General features: G+C 41.6%; 1 protein-coding gene across 4 annotated transcripts in view; it reads right to left on the reverse strand.

Moving 5' to 3' along the window:
- Window positions 1–16,380, reverse strand: part of BCAT1 (branched chain amino acid transaminase 1) — an 82,527-nt gene extending 66,147 nt beyond the window's left edge. The window contains exons 1-2 of one of the 4 annotated variants that reach the window (XM_074357304.1): window positions 16,048–16,361; window positions 15,759–15,922 (exon numbers count right to left, since the gene is read on the reverse strand). In XM_074357304.1, coding sequence (XP_074213405.1) covers window positions 15,759–15,922; window positions 16,048–16,303 — 420 coding nt within the window. In that variant the 5' untranslated portion in view covers window positions 16,304–16,361. Of the gene's footprint in view, window positions 1–15,758; window positions 16,013–16,047 lie in introns of those variants that run through there. The other 3 variants (XM_074357305.1, XM_074357306.1, XM_010946523.3) reach the window with 3 other exon arrangements.
- Window positions 16,381–16,639: the final 259 nt, after the last annotated feature.

Here is a 16,639-nt window from a genome sequence, read left to right on the forward strand (position 1 = left end):
ACTACTTTTAATTACCTTTTAAAAAAATTTTATTTTATTTATTTTTTTGTTAATGGAGGTACTGGGGATTGAATCCAGGACTTTGCGCATGCTAAGCATGCGCTCTACCACTGAGCTATACCCTACCTACCCAAGATAAACTAATTTTTAAAAGTACATGGTAAATAAGAAAAAATGAAAAGTGGTTGATGATTGACAATGAGCAAAAGCTTTGCAGCAATGGAACGTTAGGTATTTTGGAAGACAGCGATCTTTTGGAAAAAGTTAATGAAAATGCCTTTCCTGTGAGTGTTCGAGAAAATGCCGACTTCTCTTGGATGCGTCCCTTGGGCTCTAAGATGTGCCGTTCCCTATCAGAATTGTAAGCAGGGCACCACCTTCTCTCTGAGATCATTCCAAGTATGCAGGAGAGATGCAGCCGGGATGCGAGAAGCCATCAAGCTTTCTCGAGGTGAAAAGGTCAAGGGCACACCTTGGGTATCTGACATTTCCAGCCTTGCTTTTTATAAACCTCAAATACTCTAATTTTAATGAGGAGAGAAACGGCACAGAACAGTGCCATGTGCCTGTCACTTGAGTGAATAACGGCCTGCCATCTTTTATTAAGTTCCTTGCCAGCCCGGATGGTTCATAGACTTGAGTCAGGGGATGGAAGAGGTGAGAGGCCTTTCAGCAAAGGTTGTCATTGCTCCTGCTGCTGCCTCGACCTTCATAGTCTGAATTCAGACTGTCCCAGCTCACACAGCAAAATTTCCTGTTTCTAAGGCCATTCTCCACCCCAAGTGAGAGAGAAACAACAGTAAGACATAGAAGTGAAGACTGAGAGTGGGTTTTTTTTTTTTTTTTTTGGAAGATGAGGTAATTAGGTTTATTTATTTACCTATTATTTTTAATGGAGGGACTGAGGACTGAACCCAGGACCTCGTGCATGCTAAGCACATGCTCTACCACTGAGCTACACCCTCCCCAACCCAAGTGCATGTTTGTGATGACTTAATTTTAAAAGGTTTCACTGACACAATAATCTGAACTGTCCGTTTCTCTGTGCTCTGGTGGCTTGCTGGACAAATCAGAGTGAATGAAAGAAAAGCTGTTCTCTTGCAGCATGGAAGAAGCACTGTTGTGAAAAGGGAGGTAGGAAAAGAAAACAGGAAGATTCTTGCTCCTTGGATGTTTTGCTGCAGGCAAGGCTTGGGCAAGGCTTAAATAAAGGTTGAGAACCTAGCAGTTGATTGCCTTCCTAACACTTGTCTGTCCAGGTACCCCTTTGGAAAGTCTTCCTGTATCACCAGGGGTATGAATTCTGCAGATTGGAGATGCTAATTGAAACTTACATTTACCAGAGCGGTCATGACATTTGAGCCCAGCCTTCTCCTGTCCGGGCAGTGATTTCATTCTCTTTTGGATTTTCAGAGCTTAGTACACATCCAGGCAACTGTGTGAACCTCGGAGATGCTTTTCTGAATAAACTGATTGAATGTATAAATCCCCCATGGTTTTGTTTAAACTTGAAAAATGGGGGGAGGGTACAGCTCAAGTGGTAGAGCCCATGCTTAGCGTGCACAAGGTTCTGGGTTCAATCTACGGTACCGCCATTAAAAAAATAAATAATAAGTAAATAAACCTAATTACCTCCCTCCCCCCCAATAATAATACAATAAATAATTTTTTAAATGATATAATGGATGCTAACTAAACATTGCAGCAATTTTTTAAAAATGAATGGATAACCTGATAGGTTTTACACACACAAACATATAGGAAGAGAGGGAGAAAGAGAGCAGAAAACATACCTATAAACACTCAATTGTGTTAGGTATAAGAGAAAGACAGATTTTAAAGTGGCCATTTGTTCAGGCTCTGTGTCACAGATATATTGAACCACACTAACTAAAACTGCTTTCACCTATTTACAAAATATTTTGCCTACTTCCCCAAACTTCCACACATTTCTGGATGGAAATACTCTTTGGAACTTTTTCTGAATCTTCACGAAGTCATGAGTTCCAAGTTCATTGCAAGACTCTGTTTCAAGCTCTGGCTTCATTATTTAGTAGATCTGTAACCTTGGGCAAATCACCTGATGTCTCACATTAATGTTGAACCTCAGCCACCTTCCTAACAGAGGTTAAAAAATACGTAAATTAGAGCATCTGGCAAACTACTGAACAGAATATGTCATAGTTGTTTCTTTGTTCTAAGATTAGGTTTAACAAGCTTGTGGGGAGATCCTTCAGCGGTGAAGCACATAGATTCTGGAGTGACGTGGCCAGATTCAATAGCTTTGCATGCTTAGACTAGTTATTTAACCTTTCTGTGCCTCAATTTCTCCACTTGTGAAATGCTATTAATAACAGAGTTGTCATGAGGACCAAATGAGGTAATTCACATAAAACCTGCACTGGCACCCAGTAAGCTCACTCAGTAATAATTATTGCAAAGAAGATTCATATTGAATCCTCATATTTGAGAACTATTTGAGAAAATTTAGCATCCATGAAACTTGAATTACTTATAATTTTTGAGAGAGGAAAGGATCCACAGGACTGTCATCTGTCTCCAAACAGACCCTGAGGCATGGCTTCCTTAAAACCCTGCTGCCTGGCTGAGACGTGGTGATTTGACCTGAGATGCCTCATAAATCCTCTTGGCAAATGCACCACCACTCCACACAGCTGGCACTTCGACCATTCTTTTTAGCCTTTCTTCAGATTACTGGAGCAACGTACATAAAAACCAGTTTTCCACTAGGGTTCATTAAATGTGTGGATTTGGTGCAGTCCTCAAGTGAATTAAAACTTGCTTCCTCCAAAAGTCTGCTAAATCTGCTGCTCACTTTGCGTGGGACCCTACCTCCAGATCATCCTGTGGTTTTTCATGGTGCTTGGGTCTTCACACAAAGTTCACCTTCCCTTTGAAGCTTTTCCCTGACCAGCCAGTATAAATCAGTACTGGCTTCCCAGCACTGGCCCCAGATTGTGCTCACATCCCTCATGGGACGTGGCTTTCCCTTGTGGATGCCATGAGACTGTCACCTCCGCTGTTCTCCATCCCTTCATCTTCAGCCTCAAGACCTTGGGCAGTGCCTGATGCTTACAGCGTAAGTACTCTTCAAACGTTTGCTCGACAGATGCATCACAATCATCTGAAGTAGCCATCCCGAGAGAAATGAAAAGAAGGGAGTGGATATTCTTCCTCCTTTGCTGTTAGTCATATCACTTTCCACATCTAAGCTTTGTTTCCCTTTTGGCATCAGCTGCTCTGGTTCTTTTAGTTTTAGGATCTCTTGATCAAGAGATTTCTGTCTTTGGGTCATTTGGTGGCTCCCTAACATTATTATTATCTCTCCCTTTCTCTCTAATTGTCTTACTGCTATATTAGCACTTGTCTGCTACCCCAAGACTGAAGGACAAGATGGCCCCTCTCTCTGGTCTAAGTGTGGCAGTGACTATTCCTCGGACTGAGTGGATCCAGTGAGTTGCTGATGGGGCTTTCAGGAGACTCATTGATGGAGTGGGATGGGGAAGAACAGGAAGCTAGAGACCACTCCTCACTGGACCTTTAGTCCAGGGAGGAATCCAGAGTACACAGATGCAGAAAAAGATGATCTGTTCCCGAGGGCCATGAAAACAGAGAATACCAGAGCAGGGTTAGATGGTGGGAGAGCTCCGGCCACCAGGAAAGGAAGCTCTATGAGAGTGCAGCTGTGTGTTCCTGTTTATAGGCTCAATGGACCCTAAAAAAAAGTCCCAATAAAATAGACTCATTCCCCTTTCTCCCTACCACCACCACCCCACTAGTCCGAACACCAAAGCTTCTTCTCTGCATCCCTCCTAACTCAGACTCAGCTTTCTCACCAGAGCATGCTTTCCTAATGGTGACTCTCCTAATGCCAGCCTCTTTTATAATCTGGAGAGTCTGAGAATTTCCCAAATCATCAAAACTTGGTTCCATTTGGCTTAATGGTTCTCCCCTCAGTTTATCTCTCCTCTTGCATTTTACTATAACCAGAAAGAAGAAACCAGGCTGCAACTTGAATACTTTGCTTGGAAGTCTCAGCTAGACATCTCAGTTCATCACTTACAAGTTCTGCTTTCCACGTAACTGCCATACACGAGTCCACTGAGCTCCCTTCTACTTTGTAACAAAGATCTCCTTTCCTCCAGTTCCCAAGAACATGTTCCCCAATCAGCCGTGCTTTTAACATCCATATTTCTACCAATAATTAGTTCAAGACAATCTAGGCTTGTCCCTTCATGCTCAATATCTTCCATCTTCTGCCCAATGCCCAGTTCAAAGCCACTCCCATATTCTCAGGTGTTTGTTACAGCAGCACTCATTTCCAGGTACCAAAATCAATGTTTATTTTCCATTGCTGCTGTAACAAATTACCATGAACTTTATGGCTTAAAAATGACAAATTTGTTATCTTACAGTTTGGGAGGTCAGAAGTCCCAAGTCAAAGAATCAGCAGAGCTTCATTCCTTCTGGAGGCTCTAGGGTGAGAATCTGTTTCCTTGGCTTTTCCAGCTTCTGGAAGCCACCTGCATTCTTTGGCTCATGGCCTCTTCCACCATCTTCAGAGCAAGCAGTATAGCATCTTCTAGTCTCCCTCGTCTCCCTCTGCCTCCCTCCCTCCCTCCCTCACTCATTCCCTGCTCCCTCCCACTTCTGCTTCCACTGTCACATCTCCTTCTCTGCCTGTGACACTCCTCCCTTCCTCTTGTAAACACCCTTATGACTACATTGAGCCCAATCAGAAAATCAAGGATAATCTCCCCCATCTCAAGATCTATAACTTAGTCATATCTGAAAATTGTCCATTACCATAAAAGCATCAGGGGATCAGGCCATGGACATCATTGGGGGTCATCACTGGGGGTTCATTACTCAGCCTACCACACTCACTACCTATTATAGGCCAGGTATTGGGTTACATGTGTTTGCAGAGGCAAAAAACTGGGTATGCTCCCTGCCCTCAAGAAGTGTACAATTTAGTGGGAGAGCCAGACATCAGTCCCAGAACCATTCAGACAATCACACTAAGAAATAACTATAAGCTGCAATTAGCGCTCTAAAGTACTGGAAATCACAGGGGATTGTATGGTTATCTGGTGGACGAAGTCTTTTGGGGACTCCTAGAGCACGGGACTTTGGGTTTTATTCAGAGCAGAAGAGGAAGGGGTTGAGGAGTTTTTTAAGCAGATGATAGATGTGCCGAGAACATATTAGAGGTGGAGAACGGGGGAAGTATGAGATGAGCAAGACTAGAAACATATATACCAGTAAAGGGAAGATGGTGGCTCGAACTGGGCCAATGAGGTACGGGTGGCATACGAGAAATGTAGTGCATTAATGGAGATGAGAAATTAAAAGGACAAAGATGCAAGAAAGGGGATTGGGCTGTCCACGCACCTTGAAATAGTACGGAGAAATGGAAGAAAGAGCCAGGAGCCAAGTACTACAATCTTCAGTGGATAATCGGGCAGAGTGACCAGGATGATAGTTTTGATGATAGTTATGAGGCAGAGAGAGGGTGGCACAAACTGCTGGTCTGAGCAGTGGACAGGGGTTTTCTAGGAGGGGTCTGATATGGAGACAGCACTGGGCAGGGTGAAGGAGACCCGCCCCCGCTAACTCTGAGAGGGGAGAGCAGAGAAAGGCAGAGAAGCACCCTCACCTGAGGGCAGGAGGAGCAGGGAACATTTAGGGAAGGGGAGGGGGACGGGCTAACATTGAGATGCAAAAGGCTACTGTGGACAGGTTTGGGTGGGGGTGCCTAGTTAGGGTTGAGTCAAGAGAGAAAACACAGAGCATCAAAGGAGAGTGAAGGATGGAGGCATTGAGAGCAAAATGTAATGTGGTGAATTTAACTGGTTGCTAGGTTGCCAGTGTTGTGAGTTGTAACAGTTCCTCCCTCGAGGATGTTGGGTACTCAGGCCTCTGTATTTATCAGTGATCTGGAAGGGAGGCCAGACCTGCTCTTTTCAAGTAAAGGAATTAGTGATTGAATCTAGGTCTGGAAGTCTGGAGTTGGGTGACAGTGGAGGGATTGGGTTCGTTGATTTGTTTATTTAATGGAGCAACTGGGGATTGAACCCAGGACCTTACGCACACTAAGCACACACTCTACCACAGAGCTCTGCTCCCTTCCCCTTCATCCGGCCGCTCTCAGGCTTCTGCTCAAGAAGCACGTCCTCTGTAAAGCTTTTCGCGATTTCTCTGACGAGTCTTTTTCATGCACCACTGTGCCTTGTGCAGATTTCTGTTGTAGCCCCGAATATAGTTTATTGCGTTGCTTTTTATGCATCTTTATCCTCCAATCACGTGATTTCTCAAGAGACGTGCTTGAATTATTTCCATTTGCCTGTTACCTGCTACAAAGCCTGGTGGTCTAAGAGCTCTGTGCTTAATTAAATGAAACTTAAATCAGTCATTGTTTGCTGGTCATTACTGTCATATATAAACGTTAGGTTTGAAAAAGAGTATTTATACCCTTAATATAACAGTTACTGTAAAGTTTGTGGTACATATGGAGTTTAACCTGCTTTCTCAATAGATCATTTTTAAAATTAGTTTCAATTAAATATAATAGTTTGGAGATTTTGTCAAGAAATATATCCTTGGTCTTAACTGATTTTTTTGAGTTACCCAATATTTCAGATTTTCTTGATTAATGGCTCTAGAGTCAAATTAACTTCACTACAAGGGACTTTCATTTCTTTAATTTAATTTCAATTTTGAATGTAATAAACTCTCATGTGTCAAAAATCAAATATATAAGTGTATACAGTGGAAAGACTCCTGGAGATTTTCCTCTAATCGATGTAGAGAGAGCTTACTCATTCTTTCCTCCACTAGCTTTTTCTTACGTCATTCTTTCTTACACCTGATGAATATGTGGGTGGATTTCCAATCTTTTGTCATTACAAACAAGGCTGCAATAAATACTCTCATTCATATGTCATTTCACACACATACCAGTAACTACAAGTCACTTCTAATTAAATGAAATATTAACAATGGTGTTAAATTATTAAATCTATCTCAAATTATGTTGTCAAGTTAATGTGGTTGCAAATGACCCCTCATTCCCAGTATCAAAGTGTCCTTCAACGTCAAACGGTAGACTGATGGGCTGCTGTGAATAATGTCCTAAGAACATTGGTCAAGACGAAGAAAAGTGCCTGGTTGAGCAGCAGACACAATGTTAATGTAAGATGCATGCATGAAATCATTAAAAGAGCATAAACCTTATAGAAATCCTGTATCCACTTACTGAATTACTGACATTACTAAGTAGAGCAAATAGAAAGTATAACCAAAAGAAAAGGAAGGTAAGTTAATTATCAGGAAACTTTTAAACAGCGAATATAGTAAGTGGCAGAATTGTCCACAGAAGGTTTGCAAATTCTTGGTTCTTGAGGTATTTAAATGGGACAGAACTGACAGCTAGAAAAATGAACTCCAAAGAACAATCCTTCTTCAGCAGAAGCAAATGCCTCAAATGACCTAATAGGTTTTTTCTTTTAAAATTCCAGTATTCAATGAACACCGCCTCTAAGTGCCTCTTTTGTTGGATTTGTTTGTCAGTGTATGCATTCATTAGTTTGCTTAAAAACAGCTTTGTTTGCAGCAACAACAAAAAATCCCCATGTTAAACAGTATTGTTTTAAGTATCTGGGAATCGGTTAACATTCCCAGACACAGGATGCTCTTCTATATTCTAAGTCACTTCCCTGGGTTGCGGCCGAGGCCCATTCCCTTCACATACTGCCCAGATCTGAAGACAGCGGTGATTCAGTGGACTGGCATTGCTGCGTTTGTTCCTTATGATTTTCATGGGTTCAGTTCCTATTACTATGCGGCATCTTCTTCATATGACCTTTCCCAGAAATGTTTTCAATGGATGCTTGCATCAATACACCGTTTCACCATTGACACTCTCTAAAAAATCAATCAGAAAATAGTAGCTGCATAAGATGATTTGGCAATAGGCATTAAAGTAGGTAAATACTTACTGTTGTCTGTGTTTTTATAACCCTGTATCTTTTGGGAGTCAGTTAAAATTTGACTCCAAGCAAATCCAGATGTGGGAAAAGGTATCTGCTGTTTGAAAACAAGTATAAAAGAGAATCGATTAATCTGGATCTAGGAAGTCTAGAAATAGGTAGTTGATTTAGTTCAACCAGAATCTCTGAAAAATGCCTACGATGGTACAAGGTGCATGTAGAGAGGAAAGGTGAGGGCAGGGATTGCAGGATATGATCAATATCTTATTTCCTGACTTCAAAATGTGACCCTACTCTTACCTTCCCATCTTCCCCCCATACTCATCCCACTGTGAAGTACAGTCACTGTTCTCCTGGGGAGGGAGCCACAGGGGAGCAGTGTGAAGGTGGGCACAGGTGGGGAGGAGGTATACATAGGGAGGAAAGAGTTAGAAATAAATATATGGAAATGTGGAAGCGCATTTTGAGGAATGGCAAATCCTCTGTTATGATTGGAGGAGTGTGTCCACATACAAGACAGAAGAGATTAGAAAAGGACCTCGTGCACTAAGTTAAGTTCAGTGGACAATGGGGAAGTCACGGAGGTATTTTTGTGGGTGAATAACATAATCAAAATAATGCCTTGGGGAAATTAAGGAAAATTAAGCTTGAGACCGGATGAGAGACTTTTGAAATAATTCAAGCAGGAGGTAATGAGAGCATGGTCAGTACACCAACAGTGGGCAAGAGCAGACACAGAGATACAGATAAAACAGAACCGACAGGCTGTGATATCCGATTAAATGTGAGGGATGAGAGTAAGAAAGTGAAAGATGGCTGGACTTGGGCCAGATATCCACCCTTGCCACAATCCACTGTGGCAGAGGAGGGGTCATCTGGTAGGAAAGTAGCCATGTAGACCTGTCCCTTTGACAGGAACTGCAGGTAAGGAAGTTATCAACGAAATGGGAAGGTTAGGCACCCCAAACTACTAAACTCTACTATGAAATTGAGTATTAACCCTGTTTAATGAAGCAGCCATGTATATACTTCAAAACGAGGTTAAAATCAAAGAAATTCAGCAGATACACATTGCTATATAGAAAACAGATAAACAACAAGGACATACTGTATAGCACAGGGAACTATATTCAGTTTCTTGTAATAACATATAATGGAAAAGAATCTGAAAAAAAATTTATATTTGTATATGTATAATTGAATCTCTTTGCATACATCTGAAATTAACATTGTAAATCAACTATACTTCAATGAAAAAAAAATTAAAAAAAAAAAAAAGACCAAAGAAATTCGGTTTTGTGAAACAAGTTCTCTTCTGTGACTAGTGTAGAGGATCAAAATATCACACCCCAAAATATCTCATTTAGGGATAAGGATTATTTTAAGCTGAAGGTGTGAGAGATCCAACAGGGGGCAGAAGGAAGTCTTCCCGGAGCTTCCCTTCTCTGACTAAAAGAAACTTCTGAGACATGAGGACTGCTAAAAATCCCCTTTCCTGGAGAAGTTTTACAGCCCTGAAGAAGACAGACAGTCAGTACTGAGATGGACCTGCACAAACAAATCTCACCCCATTAGTATCCCCCATGGATTTACCTTCCACAGTTTGCTGCCCTTGGAAACCTAAGAAGTTTGCCTTTGCCTTTTCATGTCGTTACAAATTTGTTTTTGTTTGTTCAGATGCTATACAAACCCAAGTTCTACCCACCCCATTAGTACTCATCACCGAGTTTCTTCTGCGTGTATGCAAGCTGCAAGGGCTAACAAACTCTGTTTTTCTCTTGTTAATCTCTTGTCAGCCTAATTTGTAAAATGCCAGAAAATGAACCTAAGCGGATAGAGGAAAATTTTTTTCCTCCCCTACACTCTACACCTTAGATCTTTATGAGATAAAGAAACTAATAACTCATGTGTTGCTAAAAAACAAAGAAAATATTCAATGTCTTTCTGTTTAGACTAAAGGCAGGTGATTGTTTGAAGGTTTTCAGTGTTTGAAGGGCAGCGTGGAACTCTTGCTTATATATTTACATTATCTCAGTTGATGGCAGAAGCCAGAGCCAACAGCACTCCACTTTTCTGAATAACTAGATCATTTCAGTATTTACCACTAGTCTTCCATGCTATATGGACTGTGTGGACCTGGTTTTAACAACAAATAATTGAGATATAAGATTTTGTGCCTATGTGTGTTTGTACATTTTGCTGGGGAGATTGTCCATTTCATTCCTAAGATTTACAAAGTGAGATCAGACCCCCCAAAAAAGCTAGAACCCCTGGTGAGACAGATAACACACCGGACTAGGAGTCAGAATACCTAGTTTCTCACAGAGTTGTGCTCTTTGTGACCTTAAACAATTTTAGTAAGTTTTCTGATCTTCATTTTCCTTGTCTGTAAACTGGCGTTAATAACAGCGGCAGTGCTTTCCTCATATGAATGTTTTGAGTTACCGTTCAATGTGATGTAACTTACATGGCATTTTAAAAGCATCTCTACTTTTGTTAAGCAAAGAAATCTTTCCCAAAACCTGGATGTGTGTCTACCACACACACCACCAACACTAACCTTGCAAGTATCTAGACGATTTGCCCACCTTGAAAACCATGGAACCTCTGAATAATGCATTATGCTTCCCCACGCAGACCTTACAGCTCCATTGTGACTCTACCTTTTATTTTCAAAGTTCAAAGAAACATTTATGGTGACTTCAGATTCCTGCACCAATAACTAGTACTAAAATCAAAACAATATAACATTGAATTTGAATCAGCCAAATAGAAATGAAATATACTTGGCAAAATCCCCCTTTAATATAGTGGTAAAACATTAATAACCACCAAGTGGTGACCCTGTGCAAATCCATCCTTGGCTTCATGCCCAACTTCACTGAGGTCTTCATTGGTCACGTAAGAGACATCTCTAGCGTGTTTGACCTAGAACATCCCAACAGGTGCTCCTTCTGCCTAGATTTATAAAGAGTCAGATGGAAATTCAACTCCGTAATTATATCCTAGGAGTCTTACCATCTACAGTCAAAATAGCAAAAACATTTCTCAGACTAGGGGATAGACTGTCAATGCAATTGATCAAACATTCAGAGCTACATGTCAAAATAAAAATGGTGGATCGGTTCTTTTTAGATGAAATACAGGACCACTGTTAATGGAACTTGCTGAATTTTACAAATATTTCACAATTCTTCAATCACAAAGAATCATGTATTTTCAGTATGACTTCTCTGGATTATTGCTTATTTTAATGTAATTTCTTCTTTTTTTTTTAAAGTTGTCTTCTTTTTTCCTCTCTTTTTGACCTTTTTCTTATATTTCTGGAGCATGATTATCTCTTTAAGATTTTCTTTCTCTGATTAATCTCAGAACATGAGAGAAGTATTTTGTAAAATAGCTTTCCACAAAAGGGGCATGGCCTATATGACAAGAGAAAAATGCTTATATGCTATGCTATCCTGTATTAATAAGATGATGTAATTTCTAAGTTATTTTAAGGATATAAGCACCCAATTTCTAGAGGTAATATTATTCAGCTTGTAGGTTTGAGAAGACTAATTAGAAGCACAGGTGTAACTGGTACATGAACCCTTGTGTGACAGAAAAGACTGATTCTTCTTAGACATCATATACACCATTGACACTGTAAATCACAGACTAGATCTTATGATGAAAGTGTTTGCAAATATTTGCAAAGATATGTTTATGCATCAGAGCACCCAAAATGCTTAATTTTAAAACATTTTAAACATGGGAGTTGCACCTCATGGTGATGTACGTGGAATCCAGTTTCAGTGGCCTTAGTTGAATGGGCACCAAAATGTATTGCCAGATGGGCTACCGAGGCTCAGAAAAGCCCGCCAGTGGGAATGTTTATCATTTGTCATGTTAAATGTTTAGAGCATTTGGACAGCTGTGAAGGGGATAAAGTTACCACACAAAGATGGCCCACATTCACAATCCTAAAATGAATAGACCAGCCACAGTTTGCTCCTGTGCTCGAAAAGAATGATAGTATCATGTGGAAGGTAGAGGATGCCTAGGATAATCATGTCTACCATGGAAGGTACCAGAGTCTCACTCTAATATGGTAACTAAATCCCCGCAGCATAATAAGGCTGAACATCCCACTGGGTTTCCATCGGTTAGAGGAATTGTGGTTGCCTGATGTAAAAGAAAATAAGAGAAAGCTCCCCATTTTTATCTTCCTCTACCCACTGAGAAGAGGCCATTCAGAGAAGCAGACAACCTGAAACCCCAAAAGCTATAACTAACCTGAACACCCAAGACGGCCAGTTTAGAAACAGTTCTTCATTTATGCACAGCCACAGTTTATTCATAAGCCTAGATGTCTCAGAGTATACTATCCAGCTTTTCACTTTGGTAAAAAAAAAAAAAAAAAAAAAAAATTACAAGAACCTCAAAATAGAGTCAGGAGACCAGACAGGGGAGTTCTCCTGCCCCACAAGGAGGGCAGAGCCCAATGACAAGCATAAAGACTCCAGCAACAACTCAGCCAATGAAAAGGCATGGACTCTGTGTTTACTGTGGTCCTCCCAATGTTCTTTCCCCCTCCAGAAAAGACTTCTTCCCTTGTTCTCCTTGCTCTGCGGAGAGTTGCATGCAGTTGGCGTGGTCGCAGACCCAGAATTAAAACTCTCTGCTGATCCCAAATAAACCCACCCTTGCTAGAGAAGTATTTACCGCAGTCTATTTGTTTTAGGTCAGCCCTTCCCTGGTCTTTATCTTGATATTAGACATAATGAACAGAAGGGGAGTACCATATGCCACCCCAAACTATGCCTCTTTGACAAGAGGGTTATTTGGGGCTCATTATCTTTGAAAAGCTGCAGACACAAAAAGATGACCTGAAAACAGAAGTTTCCCTTTTCTGAGGGAAATTTACATTTACAAGGGAAATCTCCATTTGGATGGGTGTCTCCCACTCTGGGCCAGGAGGAGAAGAATAATTGAATCTCTAGAAACTCTGACCCATGGATAAAGTGCCAACTTGAATCTGCAACTTACTCTTATTTCCTTTGCGATGCCTGATAACCTCCCGTAACCGGCTCGCCCCACACTCAACATCCTTCAGTCTTTAGCTGAAGCTATTTAAGGTCATAGCTTGGGCCATTTCAGGGAGTTACTCGATTTTCCTGGGTTTCCCATATATACAGGAGGTATACGTGTTATTAAACTTCTGTTTTTTTCCTGTTCGTCTGTGTTTTATTACAGGGGTGTCTTAGCCAAGAATCTAGAAAGGTAGAGGGAAAATTACTTTTCCTCTCCTACAGAACTAAAACTCCTGATCTGCACCATAAAATCCAAAATTATGAAAATAATTAGGAGATACACAACTTCTGAAGGAAATCATAACTTGATTTTAATTCTTAACATAAACCTCTGTAATCATCCAGTGACTGTTTGCAACATTCTTTCATAAGGTTTTAAGCCCATTGCAAATCATTAGACCTTCTCAGGTTCAATGAGCTGACAGGCAAGACAAATTCTTGCCTACAAATGGAAAACTTTCTTAACCCAACTTCCTTTCTCTCTGTAGTTCTAAAATCAAATGAAGTTATTTATTATGGAAATTCACTAAATGAAATATCAGCCAAAATTAAACTCTTTGTCTTTTTTTTTCCTTCTTTTTGCTTTTTATTCTCATCACCGCAAGGTTCTACCAATGCCCCTTTGTTAGGCCTGCTTAACTAGCTACACATCTCTGAGCCTTGCCTGAGGGGCCGCATCCTGCGTCTGGAATGTGACCCTGCCAGGCCTCCTGTCTGGCCCCCTGCACACACACAAATGGCCCTTTCCTTCCTTCACTTTACCAGGCATTCCTGACAATGACTTCTCTTGTCTCTGTCCTTTCAGATATGTCTCTTTTAAATCTCTACCTTAATTCAGTAAATTATAATATGTACTTACCATTGTTACACACATCCTATTCCATGTATATGCTGTTTTTCTCATCTGGTTGCCCATTCTGTACGTATCCATTTTAAAATAAAAGCTCCCAGGCAAGACCATGTCTGGAAAATTTGCTGACGATAGAGCCTATTATGGTGCTATGTGCAAATAACATTTTTTTTAATGATGGTCTTGAGAGCAATTCTTAGCTAAAAAGTAAGTAGAGAAGCTTTTGAAATTTTTGAAATAATGAAAACTTAAAGGAACTTTATGCATTCCTTAAACCATGCCTAGAGTACATAATCATTTCTTTTTTTTAATTTTTCTTTTTTAAAATTTATTTTATTTTATTTGGGGGGGGTTTACTTTATTTTTAGAGGAGGTACTGGGAATTGAACCCAGGAACTTGTCTATACTAAGCATGAACTCTACTGCTTGAGCTATACCTGCCCCCACCATTTCTATCTTAATCTCAGTAAAATATCAGAAAACAGAAAAGAGACTTCTTGAAGATGTCCTCTAGTTTCCTGTGTTATGAAAGTACCTTGTAAAAGGGACGGGGGCTTTGGATTCATGATAAAGCATCCATGAACTTACAAAAATGTATAGTCAACTACAGTTCCACATGGGACAGGGGAAAGCTGGAAAAGCAACACTGTTTATTCTCATAATTTTCTCCTTTTACTCACTAATACTCAATCCTGGTGTGTTTTTCAGCTGAAATTAGACAGGCATGAGCAAGCCAGAAATAGAATACCTAACTTGAGAAGAAGGATGCTAAATTTTTCACTGTGGCACATTTGCATGATCTCTTTTTAATACAAACCTAAGTTTCCACTCATTTCCTGCTTAATCATAGTGGAAAGTTTCGGTGAAAAGGCAACATTTACATGTTATTTCTTGTAAGTGAAACTGCAGACTGGTATGGGTTGTGGATAAGCCCAGTTGAGAACCAAATTTCTCTCCTTCCTTTGAAACACGGCTTTATTTCTCCTCAAAGTTCAGACTGCATCTGGGAATCTCCTACGTCTAAGATGTTAGACAGCAGGACTGCGTGCCCATCCTTCACTTTCCTTTGAAAAAGCTGCTCTTCAGTTTTTAATATCACTGCAGTTTTCTAATGGGTAAGTCCAGGAAAATAGAACACTTAAAACTGTTCATTTCGACACCTGAACCTTCCCAGGCAATAGGCAGCAGGGCTAATGACCCTTGATTAGCATAAGAATAAAAGACACTAGGGTGCTCTTTAATAAAAGAATGCCCTTAGGCGTCTTTGATTTGTAACTCCTAAAAGCTTTAATTTCCACAAGAAAATAAATATATAAGCCGAGCCTTCTGTTTCTAGGAGCGAGGAATTTCCCCTGCCTTCTCTTGCCCTGGTCACCTAGCTCTGCATCTCCCTCCTTTTTGCCTTACACCCAGCAGAAAACCCCTGTTTACAGCCAGCGGCACCCCTAGACCTCTTCTCCAAAATCCCCCACCTCCTGCGCATCTTAGCAATTGAAAAGAACTTCCTCTTCCTTTCCAGACTTCAAAACAAGCAGGGGAAGGGGCTGCGAGCAGCCTTTCATCTCCGTTCGCAAATGCAGCTGTGAAGAAGCTTGAGGCGGCACATCCTGTGAGCAGAGGTTAAACAGAAGTCTAGAGAGAAAGGACTGGAAAGTCCTGTCCAAAGATGATTGACAAAGAAGCTACTGCGAACGTCTGCGTGGCAGCAAACCACGCGGTCCTTCCTCCGTCCCCCTTCTGCCAACTGTGTCTTTGAGGAATCGCAGGCTCAATCCAAACACACATTTTTCTAAAAACTGAGTCAGAATCCTAAGCAGTTACCTTCATTGTTCGCTGGGCGGTGAGGACCCCTGGAGCTGAGCGGAGGCAGAGCTGCTGCGTCCCGGGCGCTCGGCGCAGCGGCTGCGGGCGCGTCTGGGGAGGCGGCGGGCACACGTGGCGTGCGTGCTGCAGACTGGCCCTCGCGGCGGAGGTCGCTGGCTCTCCTGCAGATTGCATCAGCAGGAAGAGTCTGGAGGCTGCGTTCCCCGCAGACCGCCCCCAAGAGGGTAGAGTCTCTTCCCAGCAGGAAGAATTCCGACCCGGCGCCCAGCCCCAGCCCCTCACTCACCGCTCACTTCTGAGGATGGAGGATGCCAGCGTTTCAAACACGTCACCCATGAATTAGTGCCTGGGAGTGTGTATCCGAGCGCGGCGATACTTAGTATCACTGGCGTAGGGGATGTCAAGGAGGAGGAAGAAACCAGATCACAGATCATGGTTACCGTTCCCTCCTTAGCTGAATGCCTGTCCACCTCACTTCCCAGTATCCCCAAAGTAACTTTCCTGCATGAACCCTGTTCAAAATTATAGTGGGTCCCCATCATCTAAAGCAGAATTTTTAAAATGTAATTCTTGCCAATCTCTGTTTCTCCCACCCCTTCCTCTAGTCCCGCAGCCCATCCTCAGAGACAACCATTTTTGTCAGTTTCTTGTGTACCTGGGGAAATCATCTTAATCCTTTGAGCATGTACAGTTCTTTCCGATTTGAACATTACCAGCTAGCCCAGTTCATCCCCTCCGGGTCCTCCCTCCACTTCTACACAAAAGCCCCAGCATTGCTACTTTTCCAGCTTTCAGGTCAGGCTCCACTCTTTTGCTTAAATACCCTCTGGTTGACCCCAGCTCTTGCTCTTCCTCAATCTGGCAACTTCCGGTTTTTG

The sequence above is a fragment of the Camelus bactrianus genome, chromosome 34, assembly GCF_048773025.1.
Source record: "Camelus bactrianus isolate YW-2024 breed Bactrian camel chromosome 34, ASM4877302v1, whole genome shotgun sequence".
Taxonomy (NCBI): Eukaryota; Metazoa; Chordata; class Mammalia; order Artiodactyla; family Camelidae; genus Camelus; species Camelus bactrianus.